This window comes from Giraffa tippelskirchi, chromosome 3 (genome assembly GCF_054371585.1).
Source record: "Giraffa tippelskirchi isolate mGirTip1 chromosome 3, T2T-mGirTip1v1.2.pri, whole genome shotgun sequence".
In the NCBI taxonomy this organism is placed as follows: Eukaryota; Metazoa; Chordata; class Mammalia; order Artiodactyla; family Giraffidae; genus Giraffa; species Giraffa tippelskirchi.
In genome coordinates, this window is record NC_137277.1 from 9,671,578 (window position 1) to 9,696,142 (window position 24,565).

The window sequence follows — 24,565 nt, forward strand, 5'->3', positions numbered from 1 at the left end:
GAACAAAACAAATGAAAAAGATGTAACAGGGCCACGAGCCAAGGGATGCAGATAGCTTCTACAGGGTGGAAAAGGCAAGGACACGGATTCTCCCCTGGAGCCTCCAGAAGAAACAAAGCTGACACCCTGATTTTAGCCCTGAGACCCATTCCAGACTGTGACAAAACAAAATTAGCATGGTTTTAAGCCACTCAATTCATGATACTCTGTTACAATAGCCATAAAAAACTAATACAGTGAAGCCACTTCTTTGGTCTACCATGCAGACAGCGTGTCCAGAAAAGATCCAAGTCAAAGCAGCATCCTACTAACATGTCCACTTGTCTTCCTGATTTTTTAAATCACACACACAAAAACAATTACCAATTTTTAATACCTGTCACTTAAACCACTAAGCTACTAATGATTCAATGGGTAAAGAACCTGTCTGCAATGCAGGAGACGCAGGAGATGCGGGTTTGACCCCTGGGTCGGGAAGATCCCCTGGAGAAGGAAATGGCAACTCACTCCAGTATTCTTGCCTGGAAAATCCCATAGGTCAGAGGAGCCTGGCAGGCTACAGTGCCAAAGGTCACAAGAGTAGGACACGAACTGAGTGACTAAGCACTCTGCGCACACCAATCCTTGTCAAGATGCATACATTTGTCAAATACCGTAATACTTCCTAACTCACACCAGAAATCACCTTACTGTAGGTGATAGTAGCCCTCTTAAAGAATTTTCTTGCCACACTCATCTTTCAAGAATAGAATAATCATATGCGTTGTCCAAATATCCCTTTTTAAAGATCTGTACTGAAATCTCTGAATACATAGAAGCCGTACTCATAACCCTCTCAGCAAGCCAGCGGTGAGAAACTTCCTAACTGGTTATCATCATAACCAGCTGCAGCAAGAACCAAGCCCCCAAATAAACCACAAAACACAGAAGAATGAACCGGGACAGCGCACGTGTGAGGTAAGAGGGCTAAATTCTAATTTCAACAGCTTGCAAGTTGACAGGAACAATCCTGGCCCCCTACATTGGGAGTGCAGAGTCTTAGCCACTGGAGCACTAGGAAGTCCCCCTGAAACACGGTCCTCGTGCAGGCACTTCCACAGCTGGGCTGAGAGCAGTCAAATGACCAAAGGCTGGCTTTAAAAACGTCTTCCCAAACGCCATCATAAATTAGCATGCTCGCTTAGGAATCTAGGCCCCAAAGTCTGTTTCAGCCCGCAGAGCTAAGTATTGCACCAGAACCCTCGGTGACCCCTCCAGGGGACGGTCTAACAGACGAGCCCCTGACAGGAGACACACGATGAAGTTAGAGTGGTGAGATGGATGCTGGATGGATGGCAACACTGCCATTCTCGTGAAGAAACACTGTGCCTCCACAGCGTCTCCTGTTTCAGGGCTGAGTTTCCTCCCTCAGTAGCTTCTATTTCATCGTAAACGGTGAGAGGTGAAGAGCTACACCAGAGGGCCCTGGAAGTGGTGGACAGGCCAGCTTCGGGACAGATCTGTAGGAGGCAGGACTCCTGTATTAACCTTCACCTGGTTACCTGGCCTTCCCACATAAACTCCGGTTGCCCAACCACAAGACGGGTCTGGCTCCAGGGAATCCTCAAAGGCCAGGAGCGCCATTCCTGTTGCCACACCAGCCCCCATTCACCAAAGGCCCCAGGAGAAGCCAGCACAATCCAGCAGACTAAGAAAGAAAGGGGCTTTACCGTACAATCCAACAAACCCCTCAAATCTCAACCCTAACATGAGCGACAGGCTCTTTCAATATTAATCTGTTTAATAACCTGCAACATAGATTTTAACCAAAAAAGTAAACGAAATGTATCAAGACTTGGAATCATGGAATTGGAACTCCTAATTCCAAGAGAAAGTTTAGAAAAGGTATGTAAAAGTAAAGACAGGGGTGTGAAATAATAGGAAATAAGAATAAGCAGGCTATTTGGAGCAATGTGGATGGGCCCAGAGACTAACATACTAAGTGAAGTCAGTCAGACAAAGACAAGTATCATAATTATCACTTATATGTGGAACCTAAAAAGTAATACAAGTAAATTTATTTACAAAACACAAAGACTCACAGAAACAAACATATGGTTACCAAAGGGGAAGGGGGCACAGGGATAAATCAGGCGTTTGGGATTAATATATACACACTACTGTATATAAAACAGATGACCAATAAGGACCTACTGTATAGCACAGGGAACTATATTCAATATCTTATAATACTCTATAATGGAATAGAAGGTGAAAAAGAATATACATACAAATGTATGTATAACTGAACTGAGGTGCTGGAGAAGACTTTTAAGAGTCCCTTGGACTGCAAGGAGATCAAGCCAGTCAATCCTAAAGGAAATCAACCCTGAATATTCACTGGAAGGACTGATGCGGAAGCTAAAACTCCAATACTCTGGCTACCTGATGCAAAGAGCTGACTCAGTGGAAAATACCTTGATGCTGGGAAAAGGGCAGAAGGAGAAGGGGGTGGCATAGGATGAGGTGGTTGGATGGCATCACCGACTCAATCCACATGAGTTTGAGTAAACTCTGGGAGATAGGGAAGGACAAGGAAGCCTGGCATGCTGCAGTTCATGGGGTCGCAAAACGGTGGACACATCTTAGCGACTGAACAACAATAACCGAAATCACTTTGTTGTATACTAAAACTAACACACTGTAAATCAACTATACTTCAATTAAAAAAAAAAAAAGAACAAGCAGGTCGTGCAGCAGAAGTGGTGAGCACAGGGGCTCTGAAGTCTGAGAAACCTGCTTCCAATACCAGTTGTACAGCTCATCAGTCAGGTCACCTATTATAAATAAATCTCTCAACCTCTATCTCCTCACCTGTTAGGTGGGCGTGGCCACTGTACCTCCCACCCATGATTACCGTGAGGATTAAGGAGGAACATATGAAAAATGTTCAGCAGTGAACTTAGCACACAGCACACAGTTACCTGCTGGAGGTATAGTGGTAACATGTGGTATGTGATGCTCTCACCTCATTTGATCCCAAAGTTAAGTGCTTTACTCAAAAGTATCTCTCACCCAAAACACACTGAAGACTGGAACCCTCCGGGCTGGTACAGCATTTATTACATCTCCATCAGAGCATCTGTCATATATTCATATATTCTGACTGAAATTTTTCAACTCGTCAACTACCTTGCACTTTGAGTTTCTTGAAAACAGGGCCCATCTTTTAAAAGTCTTCATAGCCTTGGCATCAAGCAAATGCGTAACACAAAGAAGATAATGAAAAATGGGATGGATAGATGGATGGATGGTTGGAAAACTAATTAGAAAGCAAGAAAGACAAAGGAATCAAACATTTTTTAAAGCCAGGGATAAAAATAGAAAGAAAAAAAAAAAGAGTCTGGAGGGGAGAGTAAGACACGAGAGAGGCGGAAAGGTGCGTTCCGAAGCTGAATTCGAGATGATGATAGGATACCCACAGTGAAACATCGAGCAGGCAGCTGGAAATGCAAGAATACAGCTAAGAATCAAAATGCTCTCAATTTCCATTACTAGGGCTGTTGGAAACAGTATTTCAGGGAAGCAGAGATCATAATAGAAAGTAATTTAAGCTAAAAAGGTTGCAAAAACACATGCAGTCCTGCAGCTGCTGTGTATAAAAGCCTCAACAGACAAAATGAAATATGAGCCCATCCCACACGGCGTTCACAGCACACAGTCTATGAATACCTTAATCCAAGGCTGGTTCAGAGTACTTTCAAAAAAGAGTTTGCAAACAGTCTTAAGTCTCCCCAAATTAAAAACAAAAGTCTCTCCATTCTGCACTGCCTTCTAGCTGCTGCCCCCTCTCTAGTTTCCTAAAAAGAGCCATCTATACACACAATACAACTGCACAGTCTCCGTCTCCTTTCCAGGCCACTTTCTCTGCCCGGCCCTTCAATGGTGGCATGCCCAAGATGATGTCCCTGGACCTCTTCTCAGCACATCACATGACTCCCCCCCACCCCGCTTCCACTCCCACTCGTGTGTTGGTAAATCCCTGAGTGTCGGTTCTGAATCCAGCTGCCTAAATGGACCAGTGGACAGTCTGTACAGACCTCATGACTCCACTCAGGGTGTCCTCACCTGAGCTCCTGTGTTCAACTCTACGCATTCAGTCTACACACTCTCTACACAACTGGTCTCCCCAGACTCATTCGGCTTCCTTATGTTCCTTCAATGCTCTGTCTCTCCCAAACTCTGGCAACCACATCCTACTGATTTCTGGTTCGCCCCTCACCCCCAGCCCTACTGCCTTAACTTGGGCCCCATCCTCTCCCCGACCTGGATGCCTGCAACAGCTCCCAGGACAACTCCGGCTGCACCGCACCACAGGGGATCTCTCCGAAATGCAAAATAATCACCTGGAAACAGCCCAGCCTGAACCCCTCTACGGATCCCTGTGGCACAGAGAGGAAAGACCTGGGTTCCATGCAGGAGCCCACGCAGGCATGCAGAGCCACCTGAAGCTCCCCACAGGGGCCGGATTCTCCAGCCACGCTGGTTCATTCTTGGCCTGAAATGGATGTCTTTGCCATATTTGCCTAGTTGGCACCAACTCAGCTTTCAAAGTCCAGCCCAAATGCCAGCTCCTGCATGAACTGTCTTCTGCCGCGTCTAGTCCAACCCCAGCTCCAAGCAGAACTGCTCTCCTCTCTGTGCCTACGTTTTCCTGCACATCTGCCACACCCACTCTAACACTCCCCTTCACAGCCTCCTTCTACATCTGTCTCTTCCTGCTTGGCTCCAAGTATCTGTGATAGCAAGGGATGTACGATGTGGTCGCGAGTGCCTGCTGATGGAGTAAGCCTTTACAAACTGCTCACAGCGCCCAAACCAGTTTCAGGACTACTGGAGGGGGAAGTTTTTCTAATAGCATTAAACCTATTCCATCATTTATACCCAACTTTAATAATTACAATGTAGACTGCAACAATGTCAGATTAAGGAATGTTTTTGAAAGAGAAACCTTTTTTTTTTTTTTTGGTCTTGCAGCTTGCGGAAGCTTAGTTTCCCAACTAGGGATGGAACCTGGGCCCTGGGCAGTGAGAGCTTGGAACCATCACAGAATTCCCATTGAATCCTTCCTGAAGACTTAAAAAAAAAAAAAGAAAGAGGTGGAAGACACAGAAAGCCCCCGGCTAAGGAAGGTCACATCCTGACCCATGCTAAAGGAGCCAGGGCTCACAGGAAGCGGCTCTCAACCATCTCACCACCACAGCAGCAGAAAGACACAGCCTTGCACCATCATGGATAATGAAGAGTAGCAAAAATCCCCTACAGCCTTCACCCTGTATTACGTGTTTGGTTTTTTTTTTTTTTTTTTGGTCCATGCAAAGAGAGAAGCAAAACAACATCACCAGCAGTTTCAGAGGATGTGGGATTCAATTCTTAAAATATTTCTAAATAATTTCCCACCTCCTCCAGGCCTCTTATTGCAACTGCAACTGAGCAACAGTAATTAGATAGTTGAGAGGCTGTGTGGCAATGGAGCAGATGGACAGGTTCAGGCAAAGTATTTTTCTTTCGGAGCCCCCGGCCCATGACTTAGTCTTGGAGGGTGAGCAGGAAAAGGGCAGAGAGGAGACTCCACCGGCAACATGGTTCTCAGGCTCAAGCTTTCCATCCTCTGCCTCACAGTCTCTCTCATACACATCCCCACTCTCCTTCCCTACCAAGTGACCTACATGTTTGCTCTCACCCTTGGAATAAGAAGGCGTCCTCCTTCTAGTTCATACTGGACAACTACCTAATTCTGAAGGCATGAAATACACAAGAAAAAACTCTGTTCAGCAAAATGGCTTTTGACTAACACAGGACTCTCAGAAAGGGGCAAGTATGTGTCCTAAGATCGCACAGACTGAACTATTTATCATTGTCACCCAAACCAATAAAAACTACAGAACTCATAATTTTCTCCCCTAAAGGAAACATTTTGTATTTGGCCAGAAGACAATATATGGGTTGAGAGAGCCTCAATTTTTAAGAGAAAAACAAAGGAAAGGTAAATAAGTGACCGCTACAAATGGTCAAAATCCGACTCAAACCCCAGTCAAATTCAAGTATATATTTTCCCCATGCTTAAAATATCAGAGTGAGAAAAATATAAATCTGTTGATTTAATAGAGGCCTTAAAGGAGTTAATCTCGGTTAAATAGATGAACCATTATCTCACATGAACAGCCATAATACAGGTCATAATACACAAACAGACAAAAGAAATTTTTTTTAACCCAGCTAGTAATCAACAGATATAATGAGGAACCATTTTGTAACCATTCGTTTTTTTTAAAAAAAGCTTTCATATGCTAATCCTCACCAGTAGCACATTTGTAGTGATACTGGAACACATTTCCCCATACATCGCTAAGAACAGGGTAGCTTGACACAGCCTTTTGGGAAAGCAAATTGGCACCACCCATCATGAATTCCCAAAATATTTATATCCTCTGACATGTTAATGTCACCCCTGGAAATCTACCTTATAGACCACAAAATGTGTAATTATGGTAACCTTGTGTTCCAGATTTTCTAAGAAAGCCCTGACTTTATGTAATTGTATTCTTTTCAATAAACGCAAATCACTAAGAGTGGAGCTACATTTGGGAACATTGAAAGTCAGCAATATCATAGAAAAACGAAGAAAATTGGTTTGGCATAGGGTCAAGCACATTCATAAAAGTGTTCTAGTTTCTGTTTGGGATGGGGGGAAGAGAAAAATTCAAGTTCAGCAAATGTTAACTTTTGCCACAGAATCTGGCTCTATCTATTATTCTCTCAAGAGTCACTGAGCTGCTTCCACTGGGTACCAGGCCCCACGCTTGTTCTTAAGGCACAAAGACCAAACAGCAAATCTCTCCTGGACGCAATAGGCTCCCACGCACGATCCTGCAGCAGCACCCATGCATGCCACTGCCTACGCATACCACTGCACACACCTCACTTTAACCATCTGAGGATGGCAGGTGTGCCTGGTTAAGATCAACATCTCCACTCTCTCAAGAGAGGCTTATTTCTTAAAGGCCTCTTCTCCCTCATGCAGCAGAATAGGGATAAGCCGAAGTTAATAAAAGCCCAGAGGAGTAAGGTCTGTATTTGAGAAGTAAAGGTCTTGAACAGCACCATGGGTTCAAGGATCTTAAGAACCTATGCTCAGAAATCCGATTATTTTGTCAGAGTCGTGATCTAGAATCATCACCGTTAACATTTCCAATGTTACTACTGGATGGACCCTGCCCATCTCTACCTCATGACCTTTCGTAAGAGAGAGGCAGGCAAACCTCTGGAGCAGCAATTCCCAGAGTCAGAGCTGTTTGAGAATTGGATTAAAGCCAAAGACTCTCCAAAAATGCACATTCACAAAAACTCTCACATACAATCTCAGAGGGACGTGAAAGCCCATTAAGAAGCAGGCTGCACATTAAAAATGTCTGCCTGAATTCAGAAGTCACAAAAAGAAATACAGTCACTGAGTCCTTTCATGGGCAGGGAACCCTATGAAGGCAAAAATTCCTCTTCCTTCTGCAAGTGAGAACTGTGACATCCAGGAAGTACAGTCATCTAATAAGAACGTAAAATGACCCCCCCCAAAATCCCAGCTATTTCAGGGTTAAGAAGCTGCGGGGGGAGTAAAGACCAGCCAGCCATAAGCATAGGAACATCTTTTAGAAAATCACTAATTTCACATTGTTCCGAAAAGAAAAAAAAAAGCTTTAAAATGACTTTTGTTTAACCTCCCCCCCCCACTTCACACAGGTGTTCACAGTACAGTTTATCACACCACATGTGTAGTTTGAATCATGCTGTACGGATCTGTACATTACAACTAGACCAAATAAACAACTCAGGATCACAGGGAGTGTACAAGAGAAAGAGCTATCGAACTCGGTGGTGTGGTCTCTGAGTCTGCACAGGACATCGAAGAGTATGCAGTCAGGAAAAGCCTTCTGTTGAGTTTTCGAAATTCTCTTTCCTTGAACAGAGAAAGTCTAAGACATATTCTCTTTCTTTATCTTATTATAAATGAGTTATGTTTCAAAGGTTTTATCTAGCAAGGTGATAGCATGGAAATCATAAACCATGTCCCCAAAGATACAATGTTAAAAAACCATGGTAGTGACCTAGGCTGACTCATGAACCACCAATGGAGGTTCCGAGGGAACCCCCTGGACCTGGCATTCTATGCACTGTTTGAGTCCATAGCACCCACTTTCTTTTGAAATGTGGAATCTGAATAGTTGTCTTATCTTTTGAGGTAAATTCTCTGTAAAACCTAGGAGACAAATGGCAAGTTCTGGAGACCAAGGCAAATCTTAAAAAGAACTAGGAACCTTTTTCTTGTTATGATCATCTTGAACCATTAGGTACTTTTTGTGTGGTAAACCCAACGAGTGGGGGAATCTTCTTTAAATCAACCTTTCTGCTTCCTCCAATATACAAAGAATATGATTTTTTTTAAAACTGTATAAATAGAAAAAAAAAAGAACTTCTTCCTCATCTTTATGTGTGGTCAGCAGAATAATGGCCCCCAGAGATGGCCCTGTCCCAATCCAAGAACCTGGAAACATGTCACCCCTACAAGGCAAAAAGGGGATTATCATTGTAGAATTAAGGCTGCTGATCCTTATCCTTATCCAGGTGGGTCCATTGGCATCACACAGCCCTAACTAGAAGAGGCAGAAGTCAGGGAACTGAGAAGATGCTACCTGCTGGCTTTGAAGATGGAAGGTGGCCAGCAGCCAAGGAACATGGGCAGTCTCTAGAAGCTGGAAGAGGCGAGGAAACGGACGTTCCTGTTAGGACCTCCAGAAAGGAACACAGCCCAGTCAACACCTTGATTTTAGCTTAGTGAGACCAAATTTGGACTTCTGACCTCCAGAAATGTAACATAATAAGTTTATGTTGTTTGTGCCAATCTGTTACAGCCACCACAGGAAACAAATACATTACCCTTTCTGAGCACGAATTCATGCCATGCCTGGTAGCAAAGCAGTCACTGTGTTAAAAGCAACCAGACCAACAGCTTCCTGCCTCCAGCGGTGGGTAAGAACACCAGGAGAGGGCATGAAGAAAGCCTGGATTAAACAGCAAGAGATGGTACAGCAGCATGCAAACCTGGAGAAGGTTTCTTCTGGGTGGGCAGAAAGAGACGCCTGGGGGGAGGGTGAGGGCGAAAAATCCTTTGGGATCAACCTCCTGGGTGTTTTTTTGTTTTCAACCACAGAGGAAAAGCACACACTGCTTTTACTTGGAAGGTAACGGGGCGGGGGGGGGGGGCATCTGATGGATACTCATCCCACGTGGTCTGGATTTCAGTCCACAAATGCCGGCCTTTCCCCTGTCTGACACTGTGGGTCATAAACCCACCTATTGCGGTCAGCGGTTCCTCAATGACTTACTCGTAAATAAACAGAAAAGTAACAAGGTGCTTCACCTTTCACGTTGTAACATACCCCACAACAAAGCTCTCTCCCTCAGAGCTTAAGAAACAAACGTCCGCCTATGTCACTTAGTCAAGAAAGCAGATTCGCTTCCACTAAGCCACACAAGCATTTCCAACTGCTGTCTGTACTCTGCTACCAAACCACAAAACTTCACCACTTGTTCTATCTGCCATTCTTTTATCTCTCGGGAATAAAACGTTAAATAAATTAACTAAGGCATTCCACATAGCCTTCTGCCACCCTGGCAATCTGAAGCCAGGACGAATGCCCTGCGGATGGCCAACAGTTCCCAGGTGAGGCCAGCAGGAGAAGGCTTTGGAAACGGGTAGTTTTGTCAAGTTCTCGCTGTTGGTGTGGCGTGAGGACTGTGCCGCGTCTCTGGGCACAGATGAGAAGGCAAACTTGGGTTTCTCGGCGCCCCTCGGGCTCGCCTCGCAGGCGTTGGGGAACCAAGAGCCCGGTTTCCGCGGAGCGGCGGTCTGCCTCGGACCCTGGGGGGGCCAGCGGCCGGAGGTCCCGGCCCCGACGGCACCCTCAGGTGGCAGCCTGTCCACTCGCGGTTCGCTGCCTGTGTTTTCTCATTTTCGTTTCTGAACAAAGACATGGACCGGGGCACATAACTTGCCAGCACAGAAGGGGCCGGAAACTACGGAGAACGCCCGGGGGAACTTGAGCATTCGCTGGGGGCTCCCCCGCGGGGCTGCGGGGGAGGCCGGGCCTGCGCAGGACCCCGGCCCCGAGACCCTCGTCTCCTCGTGAACCCCGCCCTAGACCCCGGCCTCGAGACCTCACCCCGGAGGACTTCCGCCCCGGAGACTCAGGCCCCGAGACCCCGGTCCTACGACGCCGGGACCAGAGACCCGAGCCCGGCGACCCCCAGCGCCGGCCCCCGAGACCCGGGCACCCCGACCTCGGCCCTTCAGTGCCCCTCAGCCCTTAACACTCCGGGCCCCCGGTGCCCCTGCCCTGAGGAGGCCCCCGCCCCGCCCGGCCGCCCTCGGCTCGCGTCCGGCACCACAGTCCCCGGGAAACGCGAGTCGCCTGAGGCGCGGCCAAGGCGCCGGGCCGGTGAAGGGAGGAAGCGAGGGAGGGGGCGTCCGCCGGCCGGGCCGAGGGCCGTACTGACCGTAGCTGTCGTCCTCGTCCATGGTGCTGGCGCCAGGCTCCGCGCCGGGCTCGCCGCTCACCCCAGGTCCCACAGCTCCCAGCCCCTCTTGCCCGGCGCGTCTCAGAGCCCCGCCCCCGGCCCCCGAGCCCGCCGTCCGCCGCCCGCCGCCCGCCCCTCGTCTCCCGCGGGGCGCCCCGCCCGCCGCCTGCGCGCGCGCGCACCACACACACACAGCCCAGCACGCGGCCGCCTCCCGGCCCGCGCCTGCGCACGCGCGCCCGCCCAGACCCCGCCCCCCGGCCCGCGGCCCCGCCCCCGTCACCCGCGCGCGCACCCCTGGGGCCGCGTCCTTTACCCTGCCCAGGCCTGCGTACGCGCGCCCGCCGAGGCCCCGCCCCTCCGGCTGGCCCCTGGCGCCGAGGCCCCGCCTCTGACCACGCCCCAACCCGAGGCCCCGCCTCGGCTGCCTCACGGGGCCCAGCAGGTTTCGGATTTCCTAAGGGTGGCGCAGGGCTGGGAAACAGACCCGAGCCCGGCCGCCCACAAAGGTACCAAGGTCGTGTGCGGCCACTCAAGGGCAGGGTGGTCCTCGCTGACGTTAGTTTCTCAGGTCCGGCCAGTCCTTGGCCGAAGGCCAGAATATTTGAGTTCATTATTTCTGCAGTCTGAACCTTAGCACCGTGAATGTCATGAGTTCATTGCCTCTATATACTTCCTTTTCTTTGTCCTCTGAATTTACCCCGATCAAATTTCAAAGAGAGACACCTCAGCCTCACAGCATGTCAGGATTTTGGTGACCTTGATTCCTGCGACTCTTAGATTCATACGTTTCTAGGCTGTGCCTTACATGTTTTATTTGCCTGCACAGGGCCGACAGACCAATCCCCACCCACTGATTAAACTGAGCTGCCCTTTGAGGAGCCTGGGCAGTAGCTCTGAACCTGGAGGTGGGGACATCACCAATTTTTAATTTAGAAAAATGAAGGAAAATGCTGCTTTTCTAGTCGTTCCTGGATGGATATGCTCTTTCTTGGTTTGATGCTACACATAAAAATTATAAGTGTACCATTTGGAAGGATCATACAGGGGTGGTCCAGGACCCTCCTGGGGGGCATGACCCTGGACCCCCTAGCACAATGTGCTGTACTGGGGGTGCTGCGGGAGAAGAGCTCAGCCCAAGGTCCTGGCAATGCCCCTGAAAGGTCAGGGAATATCTCCATCAGGGGGAGTTGTGACCCTCCCCAGCAGTCTGTTTCCTTACAGGCCAGCTCCAAAACATGCCTCCCAAGAGACAACAAAGAAAAGTCCCTTTCCTCTCATGGAAAAGGAGTAAATGAATGAGGAAAGTCTAGGTTTTCTTTCCACATCTGCTCCTTATTAGCCTTGTGATCTGGGCAAATACCTCAGCCCCCTGGACCTGTCTCACATCCATGAAATGGAGCGTCTGCCTATAAAATCCAGGCTCCTGCCCAGTATTGATCTCTGATCTGTTGCTGTCTTCTACTTGACTTCAGCACAGCTGACAATGTTTTTGTTAGATGAGATTCCAACATTATCAGTCTAAGGGATCCTAATCTTCACATTCCATCAGGGCGCAGCTCTGGCCCACCCTTCTGGGAGCTAAGAAAATTGTGCATTCACAAACAGAAACATCCCTCTTACTCTCTTAGCTGTCTGACCCAGGCTTTGATGGTGAAGCTTGATGTCTCCCGTATGTCCAAGAAGATGGGCTCTATTCCTTAGGCAAGTGTTTCTTTCCAATAGCTCCAGAAATTAGACACTTCCCTCATAGAGATTATCTTACCCATAGAAGGTTGATTCCGGTGGACCTAGGAGTTTAATCTTCACTGATTTTACCTAACTCTTGCTCAATGACCAAAACTTGGGCAGAAAAGCAACTGAGGCCACAGGTTAAGTCTCCCTGTGAGCTGAACTCCCAAACAACAGTACCTTTGGATAGGAAGGGTGTGAATGCTAATCACTTCGATTAGCCTGGTCTTTGACTGTAAACAAATTCCCTTAACTTACATTGTTTCATTACAACAGTGTTTTCCAATGGCAGGTCCTGACTCTGAAAGGTTGAAAAACCAATTTCCATTGAAGGAAGAGAAGATAGAATAAAATAGAATCAGCAGCCACCTTGTACCATAAGGATAATGTTTGTTTTGGTTGTAAATGAATGCCCTGAGTAGGGATGTAAAATGTTCTTGACTACATGTGTGTGCCCAGTCGTGTCCAACTCTTTGTAGCTCCATGGACTGTAGCCACCAGGCTCCTTTGTCCATGGAATTTTCCGGCAGGAAATTTGGAGCAGGTTGCCATTTCCTATTCCAGGGGATTTTCCCTGACCCAGCAATGGAACCCACATCTCTTGCATCTCTCGCATTGAAAGACAGATTCTTTACCACTAGCCTCACCTGGAAATCCCTACTTGACCGCTGGTGACTGTCAAAGTTAGCTCTGTTAGCTCACGCTCCTGGCTCAGGGGCTGGGGGGTGTTGGGGGGTGGTGGAGGGTGGTGGGGGGCGGGGTGTGTGTGTGGTTGTTGAGCTGTTATCTCCGTACTACTGATTTGGGAACTGAGACCCACAGAGGTCACAGTATAAAATGGGAGCCAGCAGGTCAGCTTCTCTTACTACTTGTGTCCTCAGCTCCTGGGGACCTCAGGGGGAGACCTCAGAGGGAGAGCCTCAAAGGAAGGACAGAGTGGACGAGCCGAGAGGGCCCAGGGTCTGGAATCCGCTGGTCTGCTGCTTCCCCTGACCCACCCCCCGCCCACATCAAGAGCTTTGAAAACGGGCCGGGGCTCTCTGCAGGCCTGTCACTGTGGTCTGTTCTCTTCAGTGGGCTGATCCGCCTGACAACTTGTTTTTAAGTTGATGCCTCCCTTCCACTGTCCTTGCCTTACATAATAATCTCAAAAATTAGAATAATCAGGGACTTCCTTGGCAGTCCAGTGGTTAGGACTCCAGACTTCCACTGCAGGGGGGCATGGGTTCGATCCCTAGTGAGGGAACTAAAATCCCATATGCTGTGTTGCACGGCCAAAAAAAATTAGAATGATGAAGGAAGGCTTTTGAGCAGAGGTAACCCAAAATATATCTATTTTTTACCCCATGCTTAAACTGTGATGTTTTGAACTTTTTTAGAAACAGTGTTCAAAAAGGGACAGGTTACTAGATACCGGTACTTTCATGCAAGGGAGCACCCACAGTCTTTTAAAAGACTGAAGCTGATTTCTGCATTTACCAAAGTGAGCCAGTTTCCAAGCTGTGTGAAGTGGGAAAAGCTAGGACAGAACACGGGTGTATAATGTATTTCTATTCCTAGCAAAAATGCATCTACATGTGATGTACATTCATACTGTACACTCAGCCATTCTACATATATTCGGGAGGGGGGGACAATGCTGTGACAGGCACTGTTCAAAATACTGAGGACACAGTGACAAAGGGAACAGCTGTAAAGCCATGCCCTCTCAGGGCTCCCAAACTAGTGGACAAACACAGACCTTGGCGAATAGGACACATGGGGGACTGGGGGCCACCCTGCCTCTGGGAGGAAAGTCAGTTGCCAGGGAAACAGGAGTGGGAGACTCTTCATTACATATCCTTCCATACTCTTAGGGGTTGAATTGTGAGCCCAAAAAGGTATGTAAAGCCCTAACCTCCAGCGCCTGTGAACTGTGATCTTATTTGGGAATAAAAAGTGAAAGTGAAGTCGCTCAGTCGTGTCCGACTCTTTGCGACCCCATGGACTGTAGCCTACCAGGCTCCTCCGTCCATGGGATTCTCCAGGCAAGAATACTGGAGTGGGTTGCCATTTCTTTCTCCAGGGGATCTTCCCGACCCAGGGGTCGAACTCGGGTCTCCAGCATTGGAGGCAGACGCTTTAACCTCTGAGCCACCAGGGAAGTTCTATTTGGAAATAAGATCTTTGCAAATGTAACCAGGTTAAGATGAGATCATAGGGTGGCCCAGATCCAATGACTGGTGTCCCTCTAAGAAGGGGAGATTAGGACACAGACATACACAGAAAAGGCCATGTGAAGATGGAGAGGCCATTTGAGAGGCCAACAACGCCTGGCTCACCAGAAGCTGGAAGAGGCAAAGAAGGGATAGTCAGAGAAAGTGTGGTTCTGCCAACACTGATTTCAGACTTCCAGCCTCCAGACTGTGGGAGAATAAATTTCTGTTGTTTTAAGCCCCCCAGTCTGTGGGACTTTGTTGCAGTGGCCCTGGGAAGTACACAGTTTTTAAATGATATACCATATACATGTATTACCTGTTTTTATTTATTTTTTATTGAAGCCGAGTTGATTTACAATGTTGTATTAGTTTTGGGTATACAGCAAAGTGATTCCATTTTATATACATATATATATATTCCTTTTCATATTTTTTACCATCATGGGTTATTATAGGATATTGAATATAGTTCCCTGTGCTACACAATAGGGTCTTGTTGTTTATCTATTTTATATATAGTAGTTTCTTCCCAACCCAGGGATTGAACCCGGGTCTCCTGCATTGTAGGCAGACGCTTTACCGTCTGAGCCACCAGGGAAGTCATATATATAGTAGTTAGTATCTATTAATTCCAAACTCTTAATTTATTCCTCACCCACCCCCTTCCCCCTTTCTTAACCATACGTTTGTTCTGTATGTCTGTGAGTCTTTCTGTTTTGTAAATGAGTTCATTTTTGTCATATTTTAAATTCCACATGTAAGTGATATCATGATATTATTACCTATTTTAAATAAAGCTTTTAGAGTGGACTTAGATATAAGATACCATGGCAAGGGATTTTACTGTGACCTTTCTGTTCTTCCTCATGCCCATATTTTTTTATCTGGTTCCTTTTTCTAAACAAATGATTCTATTTGTTCTCTCTTTCTCTCTTCTCCCATCAAGGTGAATAAGGCAGAGCTGCCTGGATGGCTCAGTGGTAAAGACTCCACTTTGCAATGCAGGAGACATGGGTTCGATCCCTGATCCGGGAAGATCCTGCCTGCCGAAGGGCAACTAAGCCCGTGCGCCACAACTATTGAGCTCTAGAGCTGGGAAACTGCAACTGCTGAAGCCTGCATGTCCTAGAGAAGCCCGTGCTCCACAGCAAGAGAAGCCTCCGCATTGAGAAGCCCGTGTACCACAACTAGAGAGCAGCCCTCACTCACTGCAACTAGAGAAAAGCCCGCGCAGCAACAAAAACTCAGTACAGCCAAAAGGTGAAAAAAAAAAAAAAAAAAAGGATGAGGCAGCGGGGGCCCAAGTGGGCAGTACAAGCTGGAGGTTCTCATGAAAAAAGGGAGGACAGTGTCACCTCCCTCCATGAATACTGACACCCTTTCCACGTGCCAAAAGAACATTTCCCGCCACCGCCATCCACCACCATGGAGTCAAGGAACACGGTCTGCTGAGGCCAACGGACCCACAGACCCAACAGAGCCCATCCTAAGCCCTCCTCTCCATATAGAACCATAATCGGCTGCCTAATGAGCCACAGCTCAGAGCTCTGCCAAGGGAGAGCTGGGGTTTGAGAGACAGCTACCTCGGATAACACCTGCTTCACAGATGAGGAATGCACTCAGCTGGGCCTGCTAGCCGTCACCCACCAACCACCCTGTGAACCCTTCCTTCTCCCGGAGACCAAGGTGGGAGGCCTGACCAAGGCTGGCCAGAGACCCTGCTAGAAGCCAGCCTCGGACCCCTTCCCACCCAGGTTTAGACAGGGGTGTCCTTCGTAATACAAGGCAGGGCATGGGCACCCTGGCATAGGGAGAACCCTTGCCAGCTTCGCCAGCAACCCCCCCAGCCTGCACTCAAGAGGGAGGTGAGGCTGGGGGAAGGAAGTGTGGTTACAGAGACGTTGACTAAACCGCTCACACCGAGGCTGGGGCATTGTCTTGCTTTGAAAACCCCCAGATTTTATTTTGCTAAAGCTTGCAATTTCTTCTGTGTGTGAATGGCACTTGGAAATCTGTTTGTAATGGATCTTGATTGTATCCAGCTGTCACCAACTGTTCCCCTGCCGCCCGAAAGACAGCTGGCCACGTGCCACACAGTCCAGGCTCTCACTTCAAATAGAGGAGCTAATGCTCTGGTTCCCGCCAGACCTGCCAAAATGTTTTCACTTGTGGGGAAAAAAAACAAAAGTGGGGGATAGGGGGCAGGGGCTCAGAGACGGCAGCGTCAGGAGGACTGGGCAAGGCCTCTGGGCCAAGAACATTGACGGAGGCAGGCTGGCTCCATTCTGAGCTGCGAATGGGGCTTCCCTAGTAGCTCAGTTGGTAAAGAATCTGCCTGCAATGCGGGAGACCCTGGTTCAATTCCTGGGTCGAGAAGATCCGCTGGAGAAGGGAAAGGCTACCCACTCCAGTATTCTGGGGGGGCCCTGGAATTTGAGACCGATTGAGTCAATGCCCACCACTCTCTGCCAAGAGAAAGCGTCTCACTGAGGCCATGCAAAGCAGAAAACAGGTAATACACATAAGAAGGGAGAATAAAGTGCATGAAACACCGATCATTTCTACTACTGTAAGAGCAAAAAACCACATAAAGGTGCATTTTAGCAGTCCCCACAGTTAGCATAAGACTGACACGTCCTTTCAACAACAGTGTGACAGGTGCTGGGAAAACACGAGGACGGGAGTCACTGGACTAGGGCTTCTTGTCCTCAAGGACTGTCCTGGGGGCCAGGAAGGCGGACCCGAAAGCCAGTCCACTAGAGGTTGGAGAACTGGTTAGGAGACGATTCGAATCCAAGAGAAAAATGGCCGTGACTCAAGCTGAGAGCCAGGCAGTGGGGACAGGAAAGAGGACTTTTCCAGACAGCCAGGTGGAAAGATCAGAATTCCATCACTGACGCGTTGGAGTCAAGTGAGGGTGATGCTGAGCCTGGCGGGCATGTTTCTGGCTTTGGCATCTGGGTGGATGGTGGGTCCCCAGCCTTGGGAGGGACACAGGAGTTGGACAAAAGTAGGAGGAGGGAAGACAGAGCTATGAACTCTGTCTGGGCCACAAATTTGCCAGTAGGATATCCATGAGCATCCTCTGCATATATTGATTAGACAATGGGGTATATCGATTGGAGTGGATTGATCCTGGCTCCATCTAAGTATCCAGGGCTCACTAGATCCAACAGATTTAACATTTAAGGGACAGAAAAAGAAGAGCTCTTCAGGGAGAGGGGGATGAACAGTGCCAAATCCTGAAAAGAAGTTGTGGCAAACACTCATCAAATTTGGGAATTGGATCACTGAGTGGAGTGACGTGGGCAGAAGGCAGACTAAGAGGAGAATGAAACAGAGGGCAAATCACAGCTAAGTTGAGGGAGAGGGTGGCTGGGAGAGGACATGGAAACAAGGGGGCTTTTTTAGGGCGGCAGACACTTGAACATGTTCATGAGAAAGGGAAGGGGGGAAGAGCAAGACACAAGAGGCAGACAGGAGGTGAGGTCCCCGAGGGGTGGGAAAGGTTGATCTGGAGAGCACACTGAGGTCCCCACAGAAGGTCCTACTGACCATTCTATGTAAGATCAGAATCGTGAGTGTGGTCCTCGCCCAGCGGTGGGGTCAGCATCCTAGGGGCTTCCCTGGTGGCTCAGATGGTAAAGAATCTGCCTGTTGATGCAGGAGACCCGGGTTCGATCCCTGGGTTGGGAAGATCTCCTGGAGAAGAGAATGGCAACCCACTCCAGCATTCTTGCCAAGAAAACCCCATGGACAGAGGAGCCTGATGGACTGGGAGTCAGATCCAACTGAGCAACTAACACTTTCACTTTTCAGGAACATGTTAGAATTGCAAATTATCAGAAATCAGACCTCAGCCCAGACGGGCTGAACCAGAATGTCAGGGGCTGAGGCCCAGCAACCTGTGTTCTCACGACCCCCTGGTGATTCTGATCCCCAAACCTGGGACTAGCACAGCAGCTCTCAACACTGGCCGCCCAGCAGGATCACCCAGGAAGGGTTCAAATGCCAATGCCCGAGCCTCACCCTCACGAGTCTCGTTTCCTGCACATTCATTGTCAATTAAATTAGTATTAAATAACTCTCCCAGGTGATTTTGCTGCTCCGTGAGTGTTGGAACCGCTAGGTTAGAAGGGGAATAGATCACAAGGGGAGGGAAAGCAGCTTTCAGTTTTGGTTTCCTCTGGTTTACTTTGGGGTGAGATGAAAATCATTTGCAAGAGTAAGGGGCACACAGGCAGTTGAGAGGGCACAAACATGCGGTAACTGCAGAAGGGATGGGAGAGCAGGGCCGCCTGAAGACGAGCCTAATGGAGCATGGCCACCAGCTTCTACAGCCGGATGGTCCTCCCCAACAGAACCAGTTGGTCCTGAGGGAGTGGGGAAGGGAGGAGCAGGACGTGGCTGGGGCTGGACCAAGCAGGGTGTGTGCAGTAGGGGCCCCTCCAGGTTTGTGCGTGCCTGCTAACTTGCTTCAGTCGTGTCCATCTCTTTGCAATCCTGTGGACTGTAGCCCACCAGGCTCCTCTGTCCACGGGATTCTCCAGGCAGGTATACTGGAGTGGGTTGCCACGCCCTCCTCCAGGGGATCTTCCCAACCCAGGGATCAAACACGTGTGAGTGTGGGTTCAAGGGAAGGAGCTGGTGCAGGTGACTAGCCACAAGGTCCCGAAGGCCAAGAAGGAATCACATTGCTGAGCTCCCACCAGGTGTCACATGACACATCCTCAGGCTGCCCCCCGGGGCGGGGAGAGGATTCCCAGAAACTCGTTTGTCCCAGAACCTTGTTTCACCCAGAATCTCGTTTCACCCAGGTCCTGTCTACACTGAGGCTGTCCGTGCTACCAAGACTCGGCAGGATTCACACCCTGGCCTTCCCCACTCCATCACACCGGCCAGCCTTTCGCTGCTCACTCCTGACTCCTGAGGTTAGGCCGCGCTTCTAATGGATACTCACCTAGTTCCCCAGGTGTCCAGACAATTGCACTTTTTTCTTAATTGGGAGACTCCAAGCTCCATGGTCATGTCCTTCGCATACCTGTGGTTCTCCCCATTTCCTGTTCTGATAACATGCTAACATCGCAGGTTTGTCTGCATCACGGCCCCGGAACCTGTCACCCTCCTGCCTCTCTGGTACGAGGGTACGGTGCCATACCACTCGACTTCCCAAGCCAGAGGTCTTCCTCGGCCCTGAACTTTCCACCATATTTGTTACCTCTGCTCTCAATTCCAAGTACCCAGGTGGCCCCACCTGTCTAGTTACTGCCATGTCACAGTTCCAGACAGGAGCACTTCTTGGCCGGCCTGTTGGACTGGTCATCCTCGCCCATCTTCTCCACCCCCACCCCCTGGCCTGCACACACACTGTCGTCTGCCTCGGGTGTGTAAAGAGTGAATCAGACCTTGTGTTCTCTTGCAGGCACTCACCGGAGCCTGAAAGACACACAAAGGCTGGAGGGATGAAGTTCCTGCTGAAGTTATCAAGTGAGAAATACCCTGGGCTTTCGCTTTGTCACCTGACAGTGTCTGGCTGGCCAGGCTCTGGCTGGCCGGAGCCTGCTCACTGGCGAATGATCCGTTCACAGCCTCTCCCAGTCTCTGAGGCCACAGCTGGTAGAGCTGGCCCTCCTCTTGCTTCTCACTGGAGTTGGCAGCTCTGAGCTTGAGACCACAGGCTGATAGGGGAAACTTGGCCGTGTTTGTCTTCCTTGCACCCAGAACCACAATATGGATAGAGCTATGGTCTTGCTTGTATGACCCCTGCGCCCAGATTTGTGGTGGATCAACTCGAGCCGCCGCCCAGCCTGTGATGTGCAACTTTTGGACACAAGCTCAGCTGGTCAGACAGGCCTGTGAGCTGTAATCTGTCACCCCAAACTCTCGCCCACCTGCTGGGCACCCCCTCTGGTTTGGGTCCAGTTGACGCCTTGCTTCACCTCTTCCTTTGCTGTCATTTTGAGCTATCTGGCCATACCCCCCCAGTGACCAGGAGAGAGTTCTGTGTCTGAGGGCATCCCTGAAGGGAAGCAAGGGCTGAGGAGCTGTGGGGCTTGGGTACCAAAACCCACCCACCGGAAACCTGCCCCGGACTGCCACCTACTCACTGGTACTGCTCTTGCCGCCTGTAACCTCCCAATCATGGGGGGCTCTGCAGGGCCCCATGCCCCTCCTGGCCTTGCCCCAACTTCCAGGACATGTGCGATCGGCCAGACCCTGACCTTCCTGCTCTTGTTAGGCCCAGCCTGACCAGACCAGCAATGTCCACGTGGGCCACTGCATTCCAGTCCATATGGGAACCAAGCCTTCCTTACCAGGACCTCCAGTGTGTGGCTGAGGCAGCAGCCGGGCATGTCCACTCAGGCCAGGGCTGAAGGGGACCTGAGTACATCATTGTGCCCAAGTCAGGCTGGGAGCGGGGGCAGTGTCCCCAGACTGGAGGCCTGCATCACCCTTGACAGCTGTCAGAAAAACTCACAGTTTGGTAAAACCTATGATGTCTCCTTCATCTTTACCTGCAGAAATCCAAACGTTTGGTTACAAAAATTTTCAAACAACAGACTTCAGTGGAATGATACTGTTTCCATGTTTCAATCTGATGCTCATTGAAAATTATCCACAAAGCTCAAGGAGCCACTTCAAAAGATTCCTGTCTTCTTAAATTCAGATAAGTGTATGTATAATATTAAGACATTCAGATAAACTTCTTTATTCCTAATGAAGACCTGCTCTAAGCTTTCTCGCACAGATTGCCCAAAGTGGTGCCTGGCTCCCACTCATGGACAGGTGACCAGAAAGCACCCAATGCTGACCTTGCGTGTGAACGGGGCCAGCAGACTGAAGTAGGTGGGGGGGAACCTTTTAAAAGCCAAAGGGAAAAGACACAGGCAGGTCTCACAAAAACTCGTTATTTTATTGCACTGAGATCTTGGCAATATCTGTGGCCCCTTGGCCCCTGGCCATGAGCTGTGGGCTCGTTGCACACACGGGGCCTTGGTGTGACCAGGGCCCCTGGCAGAGAGGCAGGGAGAGGACTGCGACCAGCAGGAGAGGTGCCCCCTTCACAAACACAAAGTTGAATTAAACCCATGCTCTCAGTCAAGTGTCACCCTAAAAGCTTCGGCTCTTTACCTTGACGTGTATGCACCCAGGGTCTGGGCTCACATTCTGGGCCGCTCCTTTCCCTCTCAGTTTGGCCCGTAATTCTCCTCGAGAGGGGAGGACTCACCTACCTAACAGTGAGAAACGCTGTGGAGTCAGGCCAGTGCTCATCACCGCCTGGGAGAAAACGGGTGATATGTTTTCCTCAGAAAAAGGCGTTGTAATTATATAGCGGCGAAAAGGAAGAGACTGATTTGGAGAAGAGGGAGAGAAAGAGAAGGAGATAAATCCTGTGTGAGCAGACAACAGAATTTTTCTTCTTCCAACTAACAAAACACAACAAGAATACGGTTGGGGAAACAGTTCACACAGAAATGAATGTTGACATCTTGAGAGGGGAAGAAAATCTTGCCCATGGAGGCACTTGCCTTCCCTCCTGAGATGACAAATGACAAAGTCACAGGGCACCAGGGCAGGCCCCTCAGTTCTGAGCAGGCGTGGCTGACGTTCAGGAGTCAGGCCTCCAGAAAAAGGCTCCCTGGCCAGTCCAGGCAGAGCTCGGTTCCCCTCTGCTGGGGCCAGAGCAGCCCCAGCTCAGGCCACAGGGCATTATCCTCCCCACCTTTTAAGAGAGAAATACAAAACCAGGAAAAACAAAAACCACCACCCACATGAAAAAATGTATCTCCCTGTATAAAAAATGGAACGCTTTTTCGATACCACCTGGATCCCCCAGGTCCCAGAACAAAGGGTAGAACAAAGGGCAAAGCTCAGTGAGGAAGAAAGCAGGGGATGGACAAGTGCACTGGGCTGCAGGCCGAGGAGACCACTTGGAGGGCAGGACCAGGCCAGGCATCAAGCCACGCCCACAGGAAGTGATCCCAAGAGGAGAGGAAGTGATCCCAAGAGGACATGTGCTGACGGATAAACTTCAGACTTAACTTCTGTACCTTCTACCACTGGGACACTGGTCTTTTTTCTGGACAATATCAGCTCACTGAGTATTTCCCATATTTATTAAATTACGAGTTCGCAGGGACAGCTTGAGCAGGATAAAAAAAAGGGATCGTGATCGTCTCCAGTTATACAATCATCTTCAATTCAGAAGCACTCACAAAATTGAGCAAACGAAGCCGGTATTTGCATATTAGGGAAAGGAGACATATTGCTAATGGAAGCCACAGGCCTGGTCAAAAATAAACGTTTTATATCAAGTAGTAAAATAAAAGGAGGAATCTACCTCAAGAACACCACCTCAGTAAGGACCCCGGGGTTACTGCAGCTGCAAGGGCTGGGGGCAGGAGCGGGGAGGTCCAGCAAAGCCACCTCGGAATAGTAGCAGCCTGAGCAGCAGACGTGTTGTCGCCTCTTTTTGGCCCCCACCCGTCCCACCTCGGCCGTCTGCTCTCCATGGGGGTCTCGAGTTTCTTGAGATGGAGAGATGCACTGGCCCCCGCCCCCGACGCCGAACTCCAAAAGAAGGGCGAGGCTGCAGTGTGGGGCCAGCCTGGGGCTCTGACTTTCCGAGGGTGAACAGGTAAGGCATTCAGAGCCCCAGCGGGAGGAAGTGGCAACCGGCCGCACACTGTCACTTCTGGAGCTCGAGGTCACCCTGGAAGGCTCAGCCGCGTCCTCCCCACTCTCCCCTGCGGCCCCAGGCTGGACGCTGCTGGCCTCGGCCCCAGCCTGCTTCCCAGGTGCTGTGCTGCCCCCTGCTCCGTGCGTCACCACGCGTTTTGTCGCAGTGCACATCGTGTTCACCTGGGCTTCTGAACCACAGAAGCCCAGGGCCTCTGCAGGCCGTCCCCCCACTGACAGGCCAGCGAGTCCACGGCAAGCAGCTCTTCAGTCCAGGCAGACAGTCCGCGGGGAGCAATGCCGTGTCTCTGGAGGCTGTGGGGGCAGAGAACATGGTTCCTGATGGAGAGAGACGAGACCCTGAGGGTCCCACCACCATCCCTGAAGGGTGCGTCCAACACAGGCCACGACAGGTGACTGAGAGGGAGCCCAGAGACCGAGCACGCACGCCACACCCCATACCATACACACCACACTCCACACATGTGTGTACACCCCCCCACACACACATGCGTGTACACACATGCACACAAACTGACCTATCTTGACAGCAGCACATTCAGCGGCGATAGCTAAGACTGGAAGCCTTAGCTGGATGAGTCACAGACCAAAAATTCCGTCTACTCTGAAGTTTCTGGAAGGCGTTGAAGTTTCTTTTCTTCTCTCTCTTGAATTTTTTCAATTTCTTCTCCTATGTCAAGAATCACAGTGTCACAATTCCCACAAAGGCCTCCCCCAGGTCCTGGTGGCTGCTTCCGCTTACTGCATGCCAGCTCGAGTCTCAACGTGTGACTTAAGCAGATTTGCTCTCCACGTGACCCTCGGGAGGTGTCCCCATGACCCTGACTTCACTGATGGTGGAGCATGAGCAACTGGGGGGTGGAGACTCTGCCCCGGCCACGTGGTTTCCAGGCAGCCAGGCTCCAGCCTCGCCCTCGGCCACTTCAAACCGCCCCCAAAACCCAAGTCCCCCCGCCAGGCGCCACCACGTGTCACACCTTCCCTCGGTCGAACTCTTTGTCCCAGTCGTCAATGACCGTGGCCGTGCGGGCCAGCCTGCTGTCCTGAATGGCGTCCTGACTGACGGCCGACACCTCGCCGTTCCACGTCAAAACTGCAAGGCAGACACGTGCGTCAGGACCTGGGTGGGCTCCCAGCTGCCCTGGTGATTTACTTCAAGGATGAAGTTTACATAAGAGGCTGGTCTACTCCTAGTGATTCACCATTTTTGAGTGCCACCTTCTGGTGAAAATGGACACACAGATAAGAAAAGGAAGAGGGACGGCGTGGTCTCTGGTTTGCAGGACAGTTGATGGTTCTGTCACATGAGCACACACTGTTAACTC

The 24,565-nt window shown here is 49.8% G+C and overlaps 2 protein-coding genes, 1 long non-coding RNA gene and 1 other non-coding gene across 14 annotated transcripts in view; 1 reads left to right on the plus strand and 3 right to left on the minus strand.

Annotated features, from left to right (window-relative positions):
• The window catches only part of CYTH1 (cytohesin 1), a 73,810-nt gene extending 63,116 nt beyond the window's left edge, over positions 1-10,694 (minus strand). For 8 of the 10 annotated variants that reach the window (XM_081575691.1, XM_081575697.1, XM_081575693.1 and 5 more), the window contains exon 1: positions 10,591-10,694. In XM_081575691.1, coding sequence (XP_081431817.1) covers positions 10,591-10,612 — 22 coding nt within the window. In that variant the 5' untranslated portion in view covers positions 10,613-10,694. Of the gene's footprint in view, positions 1-10,586 lie in introns of all 10 variants that reach the window. The other 2 variants (XM_081575692.1, XM_081575698.1) reach the window with 1 other exon arrangement.
• Positions 10,695-11,020: 326 nt separating this feature from the next.
• On the plus strand, positions 11,021-21,644 carry LOC145540683 (uncharacterized). The gene is made up of 4 exons (XR_014078490.1): positions 11,021-11,120; positions 15,487-17,052; positions 19,358-19,471; positions 19,963-21,644. It is a non-coding gene; the product is annotated as an uncharacterized LOC145540683 (long non-coding RNA).
• Positions 15,067-15,138, minus strand: TRNAC-ACA (transfer RNA cysteine (anticodon ACA)). The gene has a single exon. It is a non-coding gene; the product is annotated as a tRNA-Cys (tRNA).
• USP36 (ubiquitin specific peptidase 36) overlaps positions 21,433-24,565 on the minus strand; it is a 32,613-nt gene continuing 29,480 nt past the window's right edge. Inside the window, exons 19-21 of one of the 2 annotated variants that reach the window (XM_081575699.1) lie at positions 24,218-24,333; positions 23,759-23,910; positions 21,433-23,534 (exon numbers count right to left, since the gene is read on the minus strand). In XM_081575699.1, the coding sequence (XP_081431825.1) occupies positions 23,779-23,910; positions 24,218-24,333 (248 nt within the window). In that variant the 3' untranslated portion in view covers positions 21,433-23,534; positions 23,759-23,778. The remainder of the gene's footprint in view (positions 23,535-23,758; positions 23,911-24,217; positions 24,334-24,565) is intronic. The other variant, XR_014078488.1, reaches the window with a different exon arrangement.